Source organism: Primulina huaijiensis, unplaced genomic scaffold (assembly GCF_012295235.1).
Source record: "Primulina huaijiensis isolate GDHJ02 unplaced genomic scaffold, ASM1229523v2 scaffold28411_ERROPOS180412, whole genome shotgun sequence".
Classification (NCBI taxonomy): domain Eukaryota; kingdom Viridiplantae; phylum Streptophyta; class Magnoliopsida; order Lamiales; family Gesneriaceae; genus Primulina; species Primulina huaijiensis.
Window position 1 is genome coordinate 108700 of NW_027356787.1, and position 21443 is coordinate 130142.

The following is a 21443-nucleotide window of genomic DNA, read 5'->3' on the forward strand; positions in this document are numbered from 1 at the left end:
CCCGGACAATATTCAGAAAATATTTGTTTGCAAAAATACCTAATACGTACCATTTCTATAAAATCCAAAAAAATTAAAAATTATATAAAATATCTTACTAACTTTTCCATCTCATAATCTCAATTTAATCAATTTTTTTCCCTCTCTAATATTAAAAATGATCTAGAAAACATAATAGTTTTTGAAAGTAGATTCTTAATTATAAAATACTTTATATTTGTTAAAAGATTTGTGAGATTGATTTCAAATAACATTCATCTCGTGTCTAATTTTTGTTCATTTCTAGAATAAGTCGACTCAAGCATTACCAAACTCTATTTAGATTAATAGCACACTGAAACTGGTACAAACAAAATCAATAATTGTTCTCTCAATTGAGTTTGAGCGTCTAAAGAATCAATTTATGTCTCATCTTTCGATTATACTTCTACAAGAAAAAAAAATTGCAGTATGCCAAAAAAATGACCAAAAGACTATAACTGAAGAGATGTATAAGAATCATCAATGTATAAATTTAACCCGTATATATAATCATGTGAATATGTATAGATTCACTGGGCAGCGACAAACATTCAAGGATAAATATATCGAATCAAGCTTGTGTTTTTCCAGAGGCTGCGTTAATAGCCTCCTCAATAGCTAACATAAAAGTAGCAATCTTGTACGTAAAAAATCCCACGAGCATTGGAATCAAGTGAAGGGGCATGACTCCATAATCCGGTACTAAGATCCTGAGAATACACACATTAGCATAGAGTAATACAAAATTTGTGATAATATTGTGGAAGACGTATGCAAAACTAAGCTCTCTGAAAGTCTTACTCGTTCCATCGATTATATAACATCACCAGGATGACCGGAACTAGTAGCCTTTGCTGTCCAATCGATCCCCTGAACATTAAAATGCTTACATGAACCAACAAAAATCGAGGCAGAGATTTGTAATGATGGCTGAATGCAAGAGCTGATACATGAGCAATTAAACACATGAAGGAGCTCCAATATACTGGCGTACCAGTCACAAAATATGTAACATGCAGAGCAGATCACACGCATTGGAAATGTATTTCTAGTTTAATGTGAATGTTTATGCTCCATCGCTTATCCGTGAATAATACTGCACTCAAATACTTACGTTGGGAAGAAAATTAGTGATCGAATAATTGTTCAGGCTCTCTCTCATACAGAAGAAATATACCGTCAAATTAAATAATTGAAGGGTTGCAAAATCTAATACCTGAAGCCCACAACCAACCAGTACAAGATATGAACATGTATTTTCTAATGTAGCAAAGCAAGGTATTCTCCAACAGTGAAAAATTTATAAATAAACCCCCAATGCCTATTTTGGAGAATTAGCCTGCTACCAAGTCTTTTGTGAAGATACAGAAATCTCTTTAAAAGAAGGTGTAAACGGAGTGTTGATTATCTTGTTTACGACAGCATCACGAAGAAGGTGGCAATCCACCCTATATTTTTATTTTCTAATGAAATACATGACCACTAGTAATTCAAATCGTCCCTAACTATCATAATGCATAGATATATTAATCAAACATTCTAGAGTCATTTTGGTCAATAGATCATTTTGGTCAATAGATCCTTCAAGCGCTTCAATTCACAAGCATCATATGACATAGTTCCACATTTTTTCTCACTCAAACCATAAGACTCACGCATTTTTAGATATATTTTCCCAATTACCAAGATGACAGTACCTGTTACATACTGACATTCAATCTGAATTTGCACAACATATAGGTATAGTTTGGGAGTCAACTTCTATCGTACACATCTTTACAGCAAAAATTGTTATTTCATCCCATAAATAACATATGTATAAAAGTAAAAGCTACTAAAAAGTTCTCAAATCTGAGGAAAATGGAAAAAAGAACACATACTTTACAAGGCCTTTTGCTCCACCCGCCAAAGAATCCACACTACTACCGAGCATCCGCACGTATGCCAACGAACCGAGCAACCCAACGCCATAACTGAATGCATATCAATTATCATATATGATGTTATGTACTAAACATTAAATAGAGGACGATAACTGATGGAACATGGTACTGGTAGCAGCTATTACTGTCATCACTTTTTGAAGTCATTGTTCAGAACCTTAGATATAGATGAATAAAAACATAGATTATTAGAGCTCAATAATCATAGCATTTGCAAGGGATGCTAGAGCCGAAAACCCAAAGAACAACTGACATTATAGCTAATGAATGCAGCAATGTAAAGATGAAGACCATTTGGTCGATTCAATCAAAAAGAATTAAACTCACGCTAATCTATCAATTTATCCCCAGAACATGTCATTGACAAGAAGATCCTTATGCGAGGAAACATTGAAAAAATGATTAACGATAAATTTGTGAAATAAATGCAGAAATTAGAGTACCTTGCACAAATTTCAGGAGAGTAAGAAACATAGGTCGAAATCACACCAACACCGCCAAGTCCTATCGTGAGGAAATTCAATTTGTTCTTCAACTGAAACAACAAATCAGAGCTCCTTAATGAAGAACGTTAGGATATGGAATATTACCGATGGCTATAAATGACTACCTTGTAGTATTGTTCCTTTGACATTGAAGCCAAAACTTCCAGATCACCTCTAGGACGCCTGGACTCTCGAAGCATCACATCCTATAGAAATAGAATAATCAGAAACGTTTTGTAAGAATATGCTTGGAACTCTGGATTCCAGTCAGTAAATCATCATCCCTATATTCCAATCAGAAAACCACATAGGAAAACATTTCTTATGTTTGATTCCAAAAATGAAAAACTTAATGGGATGCTTCTACAAAGATGTCCTATGGTGTACAAATGCTAATTGTACTTCTATCTTTATGTTCTTTCATTGTCTTCAACTAAATTAGTAAATTTTAAGTATTTTACATATAGATAGTAATTTCGTTTGAAAGGGGAACACAATTTAATTTATTTTGAATTTTCCCACCACAATGTTCAAGATTCCAAACAACGTGGTAACAAGCTTCAAAAATCAGCAAGTTAATTTAGCAGGACAAGAAATCTTAAGCAGCCACAAAAAACAGTGAAATCTAAAAGAGATAGAGGACCCACACTGCCTCCAGTTGCAGCCTTAGCCGCCCTATCCCATTTCTCTTGCTCACGACGTGTAGGAGCTGCTTTCCATCTTCGACCAACAGTTGTAATAACCTAGATATCATTTAACAACAGATGGTATGCTATGAAAATATTGACTAGTAACATATCATAAAACCATAAAGGAATCCTGAAATTTTAAAGTACTTGTTCCTCAATTTTCTGATCAACTGTGGCATCTGATGTTGCGGCTAAATCTTTGCTCAAGTCCAATTCCAAACTGCAACCTCAAAGTGGAGTTCATACATGGTTATACAGCATATAGTCCCAACAACAAGCGAATTAAAAACACTGGAAATTTTGCATACTTGTCCAGGCTCATAACTCTATTCAAGCTAAGAAATCCAGAAGGCACCTCCTGTTTACAATCAATCCCATAAAACATCAAGTATCAAGTCAGTGAATACACACAACTGAAAGAGAAATCGATCGAGAATGAAGGAAGAGAGTAATAGCACAGCAACAGCTGAACAGAAAAACATGCATTTCCCCTAAAAAAAGTCAAGAACGCAAACGTCAGGCAACTGTCAAACAGATAACGAGGTAAGAACAAAGCACCAAGAGACAACATTGAACAAGAACAAACTATATCGGTAGGAGAATCTAAATTCCATATACAAAATACCCGTGAGCAAGTAAAATTCCCATTTTTATTTGATCCAGTGTAACATTGAAAAACACAAAAAATATACAATACCATCGACCCCAAAAGATAAAAGTTCCCGAACAAAATTCATCTTCCGAGAAATGAACAAACCTTAGCAGATTGTAAGGAAGGGTCGGAATTATCATCATCAGAATCTTGAATGAGCTTCTTCATGCGGCCCATGAATTCTTTGTTCCACAGGTAATCATCAGAGGCAAGAGGGTCTTCATCACCACCCCAGTATTTCCTGAGATTGGAGGTAGTTGGTGGGCCCCCATAATCCCCGGGGGCCACCCCAGTAGACCACTTCAACGGCTTCCCGTTGGGCAGTAAAACCTTAGTAGGAGGCCTCGTCGCAAATGATGGTTCCGGCGGCGATGTGCTTGAAGAGTCTCGTGACACGGGCGGCGTGGGCGTGGCGGAGGAAATGATTGATAGGCAACAGCGAACGGCTGCCATTGTGCGTGGTTTGGGTGGAGGCAATCGAAATGGAATCAATTATATGGCAATCAGTCCCTTTCATCTTCTATCTTTTCAAGATATTTTTATCACACGAGACTGATCATTTGAATGATTTCTAAATTTGTCAATTTGGCGTATTGATTTGGTTAATATCCATTTTGATATTTCTTGTTTTCCTAAAATCGTTTTTCGTTTCTTTTTCAGACAACCAAATTGATCTCTAACGAAAAAATCCGTCTCCTTTTTTAAAGCAATCTCAAACTCATTTTTCCCAAATTGTAGAATTATAGGACATAAGAAACACAACATATCGCAGAATTATTGTTTGTGCTCACCTTCGTGTTTATCAATGATGTGAAACTCGTCTATTTGGGGGGAAGTTGGTGAAAAATCCCCAACCAAAACATTTATTTGGGTTCACTCCCTACCCACAAAATTGTGGTACTATGTCATACAAATTGTGGTACACTTCATGTGGAAATGTGGTACACTTCATGTGAAAATGTGGTACTAAAAAAGTACCCAGGGACTGAACACAAAAAAAAACGGCGGCTGGGGAGTTAAGTCCAATTTCCCGTCTATTTGGATGTGATGAAACATATCTAAACCGTACATCCAATCCTAAAATCGTTTTACGTTTCTTTTTCAGACAACCAAATTGATCCCTAATGAAAAAATCCGTCTCCTTTTTGAAAAGCAATCTCAAATTCATTTTCCCAAAATTATAGAACTCTAGGACATAAGAAACACAAAAAATCGTAGAATTATTGTCTGTACTCACCTCTGTGTTCATTAATGATGTGAAACTCATCTATTTGGATGTGATGAAACATATCCAAGCTGTACATCCAATAGATGAGTGTCACCTTATTGATAGACATGGTAGATGGACAATATATCAAATATATANAATAACATGTGAAAAAAGTTTAAAAAATAATAATAATTGCTTTTCTTGAACAGAATAGATAGAATTTTGTCATGGATGAAAATTTATTTTTGTATTCTCCTCTTTGTCGTTTGACCACGAGAATTGGGCAACGATGTGGTGGCTAATGGAAGTTGCCACCAAGCCGTGGTTGGTGATGGTGTTGGATGGAAGTTAATTTCGCGATCTCCATGCTTCGAATTAGTCTACTTCGACCTAGGGTTTTCAATTTTGAGGAATGAGAGGGGAACGAATGGTATAAGCTTTAAGAGGAGATGGGAGGAAAAATCCATTTGGAAAACATTATGATATGAATCTGGCCGGGCATGGTGTTCAAAGGATTGAGAAGAGGTTCAAGGAAACATTGCATGAACTAATGAGCAATCGATAAGAGCTTGCAAGCAAGATTTCAAGTGTTGAAGGGTTTGTGATGCATGGAAATGAGCTTGGAGGCCATAAAGATCATTGTGCAAGTGTTAAATAAACATGAGGGCCGAACATTTTGCGCCCGGGCGGAACAAACTCTTGCGTCCAGGAAAAAAATTGCCGAAGACTTCTCGCCCGGGCGGACATAAATTCCCACCTGAGCGCGCCCTGTTGCGAGAAAATTATTCCTTCCTACTTTAAAGTTTTAATTGATTAGGTAATTAGATTTTGAATATCTTTTTGATTTCTACACAATATATGGGTGAATTTCATCATTAAAAAACAATTAATCATTGAGTTTAATCATATTGATAGAGTTTTTCTCTCAACTTTTCAAAGCTTGGCTTTGAATACACCTTTGTGTGTTTCTTAAATCAAACTTATCTAAGTTTAACACTTTGTGGCGTTTGTCGATTGTTCTTCATTCGGATTGTCAAAGACGAGTTCTTTGAAGGTTCGCTTGAATTTCGATTGTTTATCTCGTTAATATTTGTTGCTAAATTATTCGTGATTTAGAGGTGAATATTACAACCTTACTTGTTCAAAAAGATCGGGACAATACAACCGTTTCTTTGTTTCATCGAATCGAGGGCGTGACTTCGTTTTTGAGCGCGTTTTCTTTTCGTGGTTCGAAGGATCGCATCATTTGGTATCAGAGCTTTTGGTTCCCTCTGATTCAAGTAAGTTTATCCTTTTTTATTTTCAGATCTTTGTTTATCCTTCGTTTGTTATCAAATCTGTTTTATCCTTTCGTCCTTCGACTTTCGTGAATCGTTGATTCTTGAGATTTTGTGATTTTTTTTTTCTGTTTTTCGAGTTGCACAACCCTTCCTTGTGCAATCCCAAAAAAAATACAAAAAAATTTCGAAATATTCCCATAAATTGGTTTTGCTATTTTGTTTTATTCTTTTGTGGGAGCCATATTCAAGTGTCTCTCACAATAAAAAAAAAGAAAAAAAGTGCTATTATTTAGCATTTGATCTTGTTCTAATATCTATTGTGAGTCATATTCAAGTGATTCTCACAACCAAAATAGTAATAATAATAATAATGATAAAAAATCAAATTTCTTGTTTTACGCAGTCCGTGTAAGTCAGTTTGCAAGTGTCGTGAAGTTTGAACTTGTAAGTTTGATGCACACAAGCTACAAAGCCTGAAACTATACCATACAAGAGAACTCTCAAAATCGAGTGATATACTTGAAGGCGAGCGTTTATTTCTTGGAGTGTCGTGCGAGGTTTTGTAGTGAGGACAAAAAAAAAGAAGAGGGAGAAAAAAACAGAGAGTCGAGTGAATTGTCATTGGAGAGACTAGTGAGAATTTGTGGTGAGGAAACTTTATTCTTTTATTGTTTTATACTAACCTTTTCTTGCAGGTATAATGATTGACGATCGTTAATTTCAAACTATTTTAGGAGGGTTGGATAGAATATGGGAGAAGGAGTTTAAGCCTCTACGTGAGAGGTATAGGAGGTGCGAGGAAGAAGTTTGGACGTATGGTAGGCAAGATGATGAGAATAGACGAGGTAGTAGATTTGGAGGGAATAGAACATTGCAATTGGATCGTGATGATGACAGCCGATGTGAGGAGAATAGAAGAGTGGGCCGAAGAGGTGAATGTCATGTGCGTAGGGAGTTGTTGGCATCCACGTGGGGGATAAGCTTGGAAGAGAAAATCAGTGCTTGGCCAAAGAAGGAGTCGAGACGTGAAGCTAACAAATATGAATATCAAGGTACAATTAAAAACTCAAATTCTAGTACTTGTGATATTATATGTTGTTGGTGTTTAGCAGTTGGTCATGATATTAGTCAATGTCCAAGTTACGGCGTGACAGTTGTAGAGTCATCTGTTGAGCTTGAACCGCAAATTGTGATTGAGGGTGTAGTTGAATCTGAAGTTCAACTTGAGGTCATAGTTGAACTTGAATCCGAAGTTGAGGTTAGAGTTGATGATGATGATGTTATTCCAGTTGTTAGTAAGTTGAATGTTGATGAACAATGTACAGTGGGGGCTGGATCATTAGGTGGGGAAGAAGTGCCTAATTTGTCTACTATGGAGGAGGAGAGTAGTCAAGAAGAAACTTTGTTGCGCATATCATTTGAGGAAAAACTTATTTCTTTTGATCAATTGAAATTTATTGAAAGGAGTGGGAAAAAATGTGATAAGGTCGAAAGAAGGAGTGAACAAAATAGTGAGATGACCAAAGAGAAAAAAAAGATGAAAAAGAAAAAGAGGCCAAAGAAAAGAAAAAGAAAAAGAAAAATAACTTAAAGGCCCAAAGGAGAGAAAAGAGTGAGGTTGAGAGTTATTCTATTTTGTATAAACCCCTTATAGTACCTTTGTACAAAGAGGTTTATTATCACTGTGATGATATTGTTATTTCACTCTTGCAGAATTCTGGAGATGTCACGATGAGGAGGCAAACAAGAACTGATGGTGGAGGAAGACCATGTGTTGATCAAAATGACGTTGGAGGCAATCACCGTGAGGTAAGCTTATTTGCCAACACAACAATCGTGAGGTATGACTTTCGTTCTTATCTTAATTTGTTGTTGTATTGTATTCAAGAATTTGGTGTGAGAGTTGAAAATGTGATGTTTAAAGGGTCTAACTGTGAATTAACCTTTGTGCCTAGTAGTCATAGATTTGAGAATGGTGATATACTGCATGGATCTAATTTAAATGTTGGTGATTGTGATTTTTCAAAAGTTGTCGAATTGATGTATCTTTGTTATGAACGTGAATTGTATGCATTATGCTCAAATCTTTGTGATGTGTTAAATGTTTACATGGATAGTACATTTAGTGTGTTCTATTTGAATGATTTATACTTGTTTGATGATGGCTTTGGAAATAGCATTAATGAATATAATAATTTTTATGATCATGATAAATACTGGGTTAAAGAAAATAAATTATTTGGTCTATATTTAGTTCATGATCGATTTGTTCTTGAGACACATAATTGTGGCTTCATCGTTAATAAAATGCATGATTGTCTGTGTTGGTTGCATATGAAGAGGCATGCTAAGTGGTGTATTGAAAGGTGCATTGGCTACAGGGAAAGGGCATCGGAGCTTGATTCTTATACGTTGCATCAATTATATCTTATTCCTAGTGAACTATGTGTGTACATTATTGTGGAAATTTTTGTGTTGCTAACTAGGTCTAAGAAGGGGAGGAACTTAATTTTTGTCATACTTAATGGTTTTTTTTCATTTGGTGTCATTTGTTATTTGATGTTTGGTGAAGTTGATGAGTTTATAGGAAAGAAAACGATGATGTTGGGATTTCCAGTGCTGATGGAGCGAACAAACGATAGCGCCTACAAATATGAGTTTAAAGGTAAGCATGTTGATGATATATTCCTTGTTATTACTAATTTGCTTCATTTTCCGCGTAGGTGGCAAGATTTGAGGACAAATCTTTTTGAAGAAGGGGAGTATGATATATATCTGATCGGGCATGGTGTTCAAAGGATTGGGAGGAGGTTCAAGGAAACATTGCATGAACTAATGAGCAATCGAGAAGAGCTTGCAAGCAAGATTCCAAGTGTTGAAGGGTTCGTGATGCATGGAAATGAGCTTGGAGGCCATAAAGATCATTGTGCAAGTGTTAAATGAACATGAGGGCCGAACGACTTGCGCCCGGGCGGAACAAACTTACCGCCCGAGCGCAACAATTGCGTCCAGGAAAAAAATTGCCGAAGACTTCTCGCCCGGGCGGACATAAATTCCCGCCCGAGCGTGCCCTGTTGCGAGAAAATTATTTCTTTCCTACTTTAGAGTTTTAATTGATTAGGTAATTAGATTTTGAGTATCTTTTTTATTTGTACACAATATATGGGCGAATTTCGTCATTAAAAAACAATTAATCATTGAGTTTAATCATATTGATAGAGTTTTTCTCTCAACTTTTCAAAGCTTGGCTTTGAATACATCTTTGTGTGTTTCTTAAATCAAACTTATCAAATTTTAACACTTTGTGGCGTTTGTCGATTGTTCTTCACTCGGATTGTCAAAGACGAGTTCTTTGAAGGTTCACTTGAATTTCGATTGTTTATCTCGTTAATATTTGTTGCTAAATTATTCGTGATTTAGAGGTGAATATTACAACCTTACTTGTTCAAAAAGATCGGGACAATACAACCGTTTCTTTGTTTCATCGAATCGAGGGCGTGACTCCGTTTTTGAGCGCGTTTGCTTTTTGTGGTTCGAAGAATCGCATCACATTAGGGATCGATTCGATAGTATGGAAGAAGAGTACAATTTTGGGAAAAGCGGTAAACAAAAGGGATCAAAATGAGTATTAACTCGTTTTGGCTACGTAAGTATTCAAATTTGGGTTTTGGTCCTATAAATTAGGTTATGCTTTAGTTTTTGGCTTTTTTAATGGAATGCTGACATGAAACTGTATATGCCAGCATTTCTCAATGCGACATCATCATTTTCTGGTGTAATATCAATGTTTTCTAGTGTCACGGTAACACTTAGACAAAAAATGACCAAAAGTTAAAAATACAAATTTAGAGGACCATTTTAACGATTTTCCTTAAAAAAATTTACGTATCTTCTTTTAAAAAACTACATGTAACATATGTTGGCTACTTTTACCTAGAATAATATATATATATATATATATATATATACACACACACAATATCATATAATATTTGAGAATCTAATAGAATCCACTTTGGTGTATACATGTGATATCAAAATTTATTTCTAATTTTACCCGTGCTTAATATATGTTTTGTAATTTTGATGGTGTAGACTTATTAATAATCTTCATACTTATCTCCATCTTCTCAATTTTTCTCCAACTTCTTCATATTTTACCTCAAAGCTCACATGTTTTTTTTTTCCGTTTATATTATGCGAGGACATGAAAACCACGTGCGATTATTAATAATATTAATGCGAAGTCTATGATTTATTGAAGCATAACTTGTTTTTCGAGATCTTTTTCCAACCACCTCATACTTAAGGACGGTTCGGTTAACCGCCCAAAGTGAACCGAAAATTCGGTGTGAACCGAAAATTCGGTTTGAACCGAAAACCAAACCATTAATTTGGTTCGATTTTTTATTTTAAATTTTTCGATTTTTATTTTCGATTCGGTTCCTTTTTTAGTTGGGTAACCGAACTGAAAATCGTTTTTTATTTTTAAATAATTTTTTTAATTTATAAACAAGTTTTTAATTTTTGTTATTTATTTTTATTTATAATAAATAAAAATTTAAAAATGAAAATTTGGTTAAACTGAAAAACCAAAAAAAATTTGGCATTACCAAACGGTTCGATTTTTTGGTTAACCATATTTTTGGATCGATTCAAGCAATTTCAACTGGATAAACAACCATATACCTAATACCATACTGTCAAAATATATGAAATGCACAAAGTTGTGAGGAGCTATAGCACCAACTTGGCCAACATTCAGCTCAGAAGCTTGCTTTGGCATGTCTCGAGTATGATTAATATCAACTTAGTGTTGGAAAAAATTCATAAACCATAGAATTCATAATGTTAACTCATTAAAAATTTGACTGAAAACTTAAGCGACAGCTTACCTGAAGCCGTGGTTCTTTAGAACGTGTCTTGATCTTCCATATCTACTAGCTCTTTTTCTTTGAAAGAATCCTTTAATCTTCTCTTTTGAACTATTTTATTAATGGGGAAGAGAATAAAGAACACGATGCCGCCTGATATGGGGACCATGTCCCATATATAGCTAATGTCTATCATTATCTTCTGATAATTCTGTTTTAGCTTATCATAAAAACAGAAATTACATCTATGTCTCTACACATTAAAGACCCACAACCTATTAGATACATCGAAGCCCAATAACCCGAGACATTAGCTGATCACTTCATTTTGGGTTTAACTTAATAGAAACATTAGTTGAATATCCCTGGTCTCCGTTACTCGTTCGAGCTCAAAGTGCAACTTAAAACCTTAATGCATGAAACTTTAAATAAACCATGAATTAAAACACAAATTAATGAAACAAACATGCATTTAATACTTTAAAAAAATTTAATAAAATACCAAAGAAATTTAATAACTTGCATGCATGTGGTTCACGTGGATCTTCAAATTTTCGGGACGTTACATATTTAATTATTTACCAACGGTGAATTGCATGCATGATTTATGGAATCCCTAGCTTTCCATCTATTGTACTATCATTGTCGACGTGTATTCAATTTCATAGATCTATGTAAACTATATAAATTGTAAATCTGCGGATTTTATTACTAGATCATATTGTAAATTATTCTCTCGAACTCACTCACAATATGAAATATCATCAAAGTTTTCTAGACTTCAATAATTCAATCAAAACAATAATAAAATCAAGAACGAAGGAAAAGTCGAGTATTAAATTATGTCAAACAATCATTCGGGTCGGATCTCCTTTGAATCCCAACAAACAATAAGTTTAACTACTAGAGTTCATAATAATAAACACAAAGCACCATTAAAATAAAGATTCGTAAACTAAAAATACTACCGTAGATGAAGAACAGTCGACACGCTGCTAAAAAATCCTGAGTCTTCGAGTTTCCTCGACTTTGGATTTTTTCTCCTTAAAGCGGCTGCCCCTTTTTCTCCCAAAAACATGACAAAAGTCCACAAGATTTGTGTATCAAGGTTATTTATGCAGCCAAAATCTTTTCAAGTTAGAAATAATTTTGAAATAGGAAATTTCCTTCTTTGCTCGCACTGGGGCGGTCGGGAATTCTCGCCCTAGCACGAGTTGTTATGTCCGTTTGGTGATTTTTCAGCATCTCGCGCTGGGGCGGTCGATAATTCTCGCCCCAGCGCGAGATCCTTTGTCCCAACATCTTTTTGCTTGTGCTCGCGCTGGGGCGGTCGGGAATTCTCGCCCCAGCGCGAGTTGTTCCGCCCTCAACTTCAATTCCAGTTGACTTTTCATCTTTCCGCCATTTTCCTGTATATTCATAAAACTCGATGAGCGGTGATCATATGCAACAATTTAAGATAAATGAACAAAATGTGAACTTCATGCACAAAAAATGTTGCGGACTATGACTCAAACGATGCGATAAAATACGTAAATACAACTTCTATCAATAGACTATCTTTTGAAACAAATATTTGGGTTTGCGTCCTAGAAAATTTTAAAATCACATTTTCCGTTGCAAAGTTAAAAGTTTAATTTAATTAAATATGCATGAAAATTACTAGTTAGAGTCTAGAGGCACCGCTGCAGATATATCCTATGTAATCTGATGGGTTAATATTGCAAGATATCTCTGGAAAACGTATGAGTTTTGACTTAGGGAAAAGTGTTTCCTAGTTGTACACACAATGCCATTATGATTATTTAAAGATTTATCAAATCGTTATCGAGTTCATATGAAACTCTTGATATATCAATGATTGTAAACTCGTATATTCAATCACCCTGGCTAGTCAATATGTCTTGGGGGAAGGTTACTTTAAAGAATTAGATAACATATCAAATTAGAAAAAGAATCGAGATATATATATTGAAGGGGCCGTAATGTACACTAATCATAACCTATTGGTACTTCAGACACTATCAGTGACACCTAGGGGATCGTGATAAGATGATACTAGACGCTCTTACAACGATCTGATGGATGCAATCAGGACTGAATTTTGACGTTCTTGTGATCAAATGATTGATGCACAGAATAGGGCTAACAAGGGTAATCCCGTATTCGAGATAAATGTTTTCTTGAATTATATGAGTTGTGAATCCACAACTAGCTGTATCATTTAACCATTAAGGATGTCACAAGTGTTGAATTTTGCGTTACTATTAAAATTGTTAAATTCAAGTAGTTGAATTTTATGATTATAGTTTGATGGATATCAAACATATAACTTATAAATGTGTTTATAAATGAATTTCTTATTCGAAATTTGTGAGAGTTAGCATTAATGCTAATCTTGTTAGGAGAGTTTAGTTGCCTAAAATTTAGGAAGAAGTTCCACAATTAGCCGCTGTCAAAAATGGATTGTTGGAAATTTGATTTTTGAAATTTTCACTTTGCATCATAATAATGAATTTGTATACTTGTCACATCAGTGACGTGATCGTCAATATGATTATCATGAAACCATACTCGTGGATTGTTTGATTAATTAAACTTGGAGTTTATTAATCAAACAATGACTAGTAGATTCTAATTATTCAAATCAACCAAGAGAAATTCTAGAAAGTTCCAGAATCTAATGGATGGATTATGGTCTATCATATTATATCAAACCTTATCTAAATTTGTTAAGACTGCATGAGAGATTTGACAAGGGAAAAATTTCTAGTTTTAGAAGGATCCAAGTACACTTAAAAAGACATTAATATATGTAATCAAAATTTGATTACACACAATACTTCAAGATCAACATTTGACAAAATTATGGCTCTCTCTCCCCTCACTTGGAGTTTCAACCACTTCCTTGGGAAACAAGACCCACGACCGAGACCTCCCTCACGCTGTTGCATATTAGCCTCTGCTTTGTCGCGTTGTCGTTGTGCTGTCGTCAGAATCTCACGCTTTCTGACGATTGATGCACAATTAAAATTTTGTTTAGATTTTTATTTTAATCTAGACAAGGAGCAAAAATTTCAATCGTGGACGCAGTTCTTGGGTGTTTAAGAAAGGAGACTTCCAGTTGATTATTTCTAAGGAGATATAAGATGATCTATTCCACCTTAAAATTCAGAATAGTTGAAGTCAAAGTTTTGGCACTAAAGATAAAATTTCAAAACACTCTATGGATAAATTTAGAATCATATGACACCCAAGCGTGATTTGATTGTCAAATTACAAAGTTTTTAAACTTACGCTGCATTTTGGGTGCGAGAAAAAATACACCAACAACATCATTGTCGTCGTGCAAAGTCACATACAACTTCTAATAAGGAGCTACATATTGAAAAAATATTGTGTCACTTGTTCTCTACGCATTTTGCTGACAACCCCAAAAATAACTCCATTAAACCCGCAGAATCATTTAACGATATCATGTACAACTCTTCATAGTAGTGACAATTTCCAAATATTATTTCACTCGACGAATTAGCTCCTGAATTCATCTTTGTTGTGCTTTTACAATCCCTTCAAACCTGTATAACATTTAAAGAAAAATCATACAATTTTAAAAGTAAAATCATACGATGGAGCTTAAATATGACATTTCACTGGAAAATGCATTGCTTTCCTCAACTCATTTGTCCAAACCAAAACATGGGGTGAGAAAGGAAAAAAATTGCTGAACTCAGGTATTATACAAACTGAACTAATCCAAAGACAAACAAACCCTTGAACAAACAAACATATATATATTGAGATAAAATATGGGAAAACAATAAAATTTTAGAGGAAATGCACATTAAGATATCAAATCTTCAACAACCAATCTTCGTACGTACAAGAAAAAAATTTTCTTATTTGCATTATAACAAATCGACCAAATAAGCTTAAACGAGCTCTAATTTGCTAGAAATGACACCTCTAATCTGTAAAAACTAAGCTCAAATGATCTTAAATATACAAATCAAAATTCAAATATGTACATATTGATATTAAATAACAAAAAAAATATTTTCAAAGAAGATGAAGAATGCCTTCGCTGTTGACCCACAATGTCGATAATAGAGCTCACAGCTGGAGGACTTTCGTCTGATGGAAACACCTGTTGGAATAGGAGAATCGAGGAGGGAGAAGACACATATGAAGATATGAGGGTGAAGTGAAGAACAAAGGAATGGTTAATTAATCTAAATGTTTAAGTCGTAATGTACTGTTTAATTGCAATGAGGATCNCATAAATTAAAACTATCATCCAGGATATTCTGTTAACTTACCCTTTTGTCCAAATGCCAAAATTTCTTGTGTTTTTCTATATATAAAAACAGTAAAAAAAACTTGGTTTATTTTAGGGGTGTCAAAATCAGACACGACTCACCAATCCGACACGATTCAACCCGAAAAAAATCAGGTTTGGATTTGAGATTTTCGGGTTCGGGTCAGATCGGGTTGGACCCGATAGCTGACCCGAAAAAATTGATCGGGTTGACCCGAAAATGTTAATTTTTTAAAAATATATAATTAATAAATATTGTCTATATTTTTATATATTGTATGTCTGAAAAAATATTTATTGTATATTTATATCATAAGTTTTCATAATTTAATATTTATTTTGAACATTTTTTATTTTATAAACAATTGTTTATTTGATTTAGTAAATATATTTATTTTTCTACAACTAGACTTTCAAATTTAAATCGTATATATGAGGGAGATATTGTTATTATGTGTTTAAATTAAAATATTTTTTTGAATTTTATTTAACTTTCTTTTAAAAAAAGTAAAAAAAATCGAAATCGGGTTAATCGGGTTGAACGGGCTGATTTGAGTTCGGGTTCATGTTAAGTGTTTTCGGGTTGGCTCGGGTTCGGATTGGGTTCGGGTTGAGCAATTTTTGAATAGTACTATTTCTCAACTTGACCTAACTCATCCAACTCAACCGAATTGACAACTTTAGTTTATGTAAATATTTTTTTTAAAATTACAACTCATGTATCAAAACTCACTCATAGTTTTTCATTTTTCTAGAAGAACAAAAGAAAAAAAAAATCCCAAACATCAGGGGTCTTCTTGTAAATTCAGTATGAGTTTGCTTTTATTATTTTTGTAGGCGCTTTTGCCAAGAATATAGCGACCACAGTCTCAACTCCACCTCCACTTCAAAAACAATACAAAAAGAAAGAAAAGTTGCTTCGGGAAGAACCCTTATTCCCCTTCCATAAAAACATAAATCCAACTCGTCGAAGGAGGGCAAGAAAAGGAGATGGCGGGCTACAGGGCTAGTGAAGATTATGATTATTTGTTCAAGCTTGTTCTTATTGGTGATTCAGGTGTTGGAAAATCCAATCTTTTATCAAGGTTCACCAAGAATGAGTTCAATCTGGAGTCCAAATCCACTATTGGGGTTGAGTTTGCAACCAGAAGCCTTCATATCGATGGTAAAGTTATCAAAGCTCAGATTTGGGACACTGCTGGTCAAGAAAGGTCACTCCTCTTGGACCCCTCTTTCAAATCATTCTAGCATGGTTCGAATTTGGTGAATGTATGTGTTTTTTTGTTGGTTATGTATAGGCATGTTTTCATTTGTCTATGATGATTGATTGTTGGAAGTGGGAACAATTTGAAATGTTCATTTCTGGTTTTTTTGGGGGAAAGATTATACGGGCTGTTGCTGGTGTACGTGGAGGCTATAATGATGCTTGTATTTGTTGAGTTATGATCGAGGTTCTTTGTTTTGATTTTCATTGTTATAGGTGAGCTAATTCATTTGCAGAGTCATGTGGCGTATCAAAGAACTAGAGGCTTACGATTGGAATCAAATATGCTTCCTTTCTAAATTTATTTGTTTGTTCTTCTGTAAATTCTATTCCATGATCGCAGTAGTACATGTTTGGCTCCAGTTTTTATCCGTAATAAAAAAAGCCGTAGTGAACCGAGTCACCGACCAAGTGTTATGGACATTGCTGTTTTCTGCGCCACAAATTGGAACTTATACTTTCTTGTTTTCTGCTTCGTGGGTCTATTCTATCTGGATATTTGAATTTACCTATTTGAAGATTCCAAATTTCTTTGCCTTAACTTTTCTTTATGATTAAAATTCAACTGATGTATCCTTGGTCATGATGGCTCAAAGTTAGGATTTCTGCGTTTAAACATCAGTTCTATTGGTATGATCGAAGAATGGATGTTGTCTTTCAATGCTCAAGTTTATATTTTGGACATTTTGAATCAGTATGCATGTTCGAATGATTTCCATTTCCATTGTCATCATATGAAAAACAAATGTATCACACGTATCCCTGTATCTGAAACTCTGATCTGGTTCACAAATACGATGCAGCTCGCGGTGGTTTTGATCTCTTTCACAGTGATTAATAAGCACTCTGCGTTCATATTTTTTTTTTTTTAGATTTTTGTATATCTACTTTGTTTTAACTTTAATAAATGTTTGGAATTGTGGATGACTAGATGTTTTATAGCTGTTTATCTTCCATTATTGATGAAGTTGTATTGAGTGGAGTTTTGACTGTTTTTGTGTGGGATTTGAAAGTTGTCTAATCACGTACATCATTTGTTTCTTTTTTCACATTAATCCCTGCCTTTTCTTGATTTTGTTTTTATCGTTCTTAGTGACAGTGATTATTTACTTTCATGTTTTGCAGCATGAGTTTTTTAAGGCATAGAAAGGGTGATATTCTACCATTTGTTTAGTTTGTATCCTTAATTTCAAGGTATTCGAGGTTAATTTGCATGTTCTGTGTGTGTTATTAAGTATGTTTTTATGGAGGACAAAAAATGTTTTGATTGAGTTGATGGAGGACAAAAAAAAAATAAATATATATATATATATATATAGAGAGAGAGAGAGAGAGAGAGAGAGAGAGATTGATAGATATTATATACATATTATTTTGCGTTTGCATAAACATGTACACACGTACATACCCATATATATAAATAATTTTGCATTTGCATAAACATGTACGCATGTACATACACACACACACACACACGCACATTTATATATATTATTTTGTGTTTGCATGCACGTGTACACACATATATGTAACGACCCTGTCTTCCTATTTTGATCCTAGCTTTCTGAAAATGTCTTGTATTGATGCTGTGATCCACTCCCCTATCTGTGTTCATGGTAGTGTTGGGCACCGGATTGTTCATATACTCCTGGATCACCATTTACATCTAGTTTTCCTGAGCTGGTTTGTTGCAATTTTGCATTCTTTAGTCTCTTCCTTTTTCTTCTACTGTATTATCATCTTTTATTGTCCCCAGAAATGCAAGCATGAAGAGATTATATATTTCACACTTATCAATTACTCTGCAGTTGAGCCTTTGCTTGTCCACAATCAAGAAACCGAAAAAAATATTATGCATAAATTGTTCAATAGTCTAATTGAGGCATGAGTACTAGAGCTTGCCATTGATTTAAAAACCAAATTATTTCTTTGATCTATCTCTTCAAATTGAACCACCCTAGAAATGTGCTTAGATATATTTTCTCACGCACTGAAAAAAGATTTTTAGATGCACGTACTTGTCTTTCAAATGGAATATCTACTTTTTTGTTTGTATAATCAGTTGAAGAACAAGAAATTTCTCGCAGTAATTTGGCTATGAATCATGTGGTCGGTTAAAAGGGTGAAAAACTGTTTTAATGTATCTGGCCTTCTTAAAAAGCCCTTTTTTTAAGAATAGAACAATTGATATCTTCATGTAAATTCATATTTATATTGAATAAATTCTGTACAAGTGTTACGTTGATTGGTTTTATGATCTCATATGATGATACTCTCTTTGTTACTCTTCTATGTTTTACACCCATATTTCAGATTCACATTCTTTCAAAGTCCTTGTGTTTGCTGCCGATCATCCAAATGCGGTAGTCGTTTGCCATTGATTTTTTTTCTTTTCAAGTGAAACTGAAGATAACATTCGTTTTTAGAGAAGAATGGCGGGATTAATATTGTATTGTACCTTTTTGTTATATATCTACTCGAGTAGCTGTCGGTTATGCAGCCTGTTGCATATATTGTGTGTTGTGGATAATTTGTTAACATGCTTTTATTCTCAAGTTTTGTCTTAAACAATGGAAGTGAAAATTAAATATTTTATACTTCATACTTCATCAAAGCAGTTCTGACTTCGGTTTTAGCATTGCACTGCTTTAGCTTTTATGAGCTACTATTGTTCCCTCTTCAGGTATCGTGCCATTACTAGCGCTTACTATCGAGGAGCTGTTGGTGCTTTGCTAGTGTATGATGTCACTCGACGTTCCACTTTCGAGAATGTTCTGAGATGGCTCAAAGAATTGAGGGATCACACTGACCCAAATATTGTAGTCATGCTCATAGGAAACAAATCTGATCTTCGACATCTAGTGGCCGTTTCCACTGACGATGGAAAAGATTTAGCGGAGAGGGAGTCTCTCTACTTCATGGAGACTTCTGCTTTGGAAGCAACAAATGTGGAGAAGGCATTCTCTGAAGTTCTTGCTCAGATTCATCAGATTGTAAGCCGGAAAGCTGTTGAGGCTGGTGATGAAACTGCTACTTCTGTTCCAACAAAGGGGGAAACAATCAATATCAAAGAAGAAGCTTCTGTTTGGAAGAGATACGGATGCTGCTCAAACTAGGCACATGGGCAAGGTTTGAGGGTAATTTTGCTCCTATTGCATTTCTTTTTCTGTACATCATTACAGCACTCCAGAGCGCTCATTTCAACTAGATATCTTCTTCTTTGTTTGCTATAAGAATGTATCGATCTCGAGAAAATAGAAATGGGTCTTTGGTGAAAACTCTATCTAGGTAGTAGTATAAACTGATAGCTTTCTTATCAAGGTATGGAATGTTAAGGAAATTGTTGGTGCTTTAATAAGGATTTGTTAATTCCAGTATTATTTAACAAGATTTTACTGTCTATCAAGTGCTTTTGCAACAAGTATAATTTTACTCTAAAAGTGAACTCGGAATTTGCATTTTTGGGAAACTTTTTAAACATTCAAATGATGACAAGATTATAAAGGGATTATGTGAAAGTTGGAGGAGTAAAACTTAATTTATTGCTGATATTCACATTTGAATCTACTGTTCCATATAATGTGATATGAAGTTGTCTATCAAGTCAAATTTTGTCCTGAGCTACCACAAGGCGTCTCCATGTCACACAATAACTTGCCATGCTGTCAGTGTTGGCCTGATCCGGCTGCACGAGGGTTGTGCTACTCATCGTGGTGAGTTAGACATTGTAGAGCAGGCCGAATGCTCTAGCTCCAAGCTCGATATCTCGCAGGTTGGGTCTAGATGTAACATTTCTCGGGGAGGGTGGTGGTCGACGAGGAGGTCTAAGAAGTGGATGCGCCAAAAGTAGCCGCATCGGTGATAGGATGGATGGATAGTGGTGGTGAGAGTTGAGAGTGTGGTTGATTGACTTGTATGTGGTGAGGAGACTGCACCCATAACATCCTCCAGCTCATACAACATTTGCAACCAATAAACAAGTGGCGAGAACCCGAATTTTTTAATATCTACATCTATTACTATTATTAAGAATATCTATAATAGAGACAAAAATGGTGTCTTGGTCTGTTTTTTGCTCTTTCAATTTTGTCTTTATGTTAATCTAATATTACATTTTTGTTTTTATTTTTAATTTCAACACACTTTTGTTTTTGTTTTTAACTACAACAATTCAAATAGCACTTTAGTCTCTCGATAGTTTATAAAATTTCACTTTTATCTTTCGATAATTATAAAAAAACTATATACACACGCATCACGTATGCAAAGTAGCTAGTTATATTATGAAGTTCGAAACACTTAGAGTAACTAATTTTTACTGTCATGGTCTGTTTTAATAATTATATATATTAATAAAATGTAAAATTTTTAAAATAAGTTGCATGTAGCTCAACGGATAGAACTTTGTTTTTTAAACATTAAGTTATAGGTTCAATTCCTACTTGCACTTTTTTTCATTTCTTTTTCTTATTTTTTTAAATTTATATATCAAAATTACAGTGCAGTATCTCACTATTTCTTATAATTACATTTTGATCTTTATTTAAATATAAACAAAATAAATTATAAAAAATACAGTATAAGCGCAACGCGTGCATCAGTATACTAGTATATAAATATAGTTTCGATATTATGTCTGTCTATCGTGCTCACCAATGAAGTGACATTTATCTATTGGATGTGATGAAAAATATCTAAATAATATAT

The 21443-nt window shown here is 34.4% G+C and overlaps 2 protein-coding genes across 2 annotated transcripts; one reads left to right on the plus strand and one right to left on the minus strand.

Annotated features, from left to right (window-relative positions):
* Positions 1-480: 480 nt before the first annotated feature.
* On the minus strand, positions 481-4307 carry LOC140967829 (protein CONSERVED ONLY IN THE GREEN LINEAGE 160, chloroplastic). The gene is made up of 9 exons (XM_073428600.1): positions 3896-4307; positions 3447-3496; positions 3286-3358; positions 3097-3192; positions 2575-2655; positions 2408-2499; positions 1902-1994; positions 823-891; positions 481-731 (listed from the first exon to the last, which is right to left on the minus strand). The coding sequence occupies exons 1-9, from the start codon at positions 4241-4243 to the stop codon at positions 593-595; spliced, it is 1041 nt and encodes a 346-aa protein (XP_073284701.1). The 5' UTR covers positions 4244-4307; the 3' UTR covers positions 481-592.
* A 12028-nt stretch (positions 4308-16335) lies between these two features.
* LOC140967825 (ras-related protein YPT3) lies at positions 16336-20138 on the plus strand. The gene is made up of 2 exons (XM_073428596.1): positions 16336-16683; positions 19420-20138. The coding sequence occupies exons 1-2, from the start codon at positions 16463-16465 to the stop codon at positions 19850-19852; spliced, it is 654 nt and encodes a 217-aa protein (XP_073284697.1). The 5' UTR covers positions 16336-16462; the 3' UTR covers positions 19853-20138.
* Positions 20139-21443: the final 1305 nt, after the last annotated feature.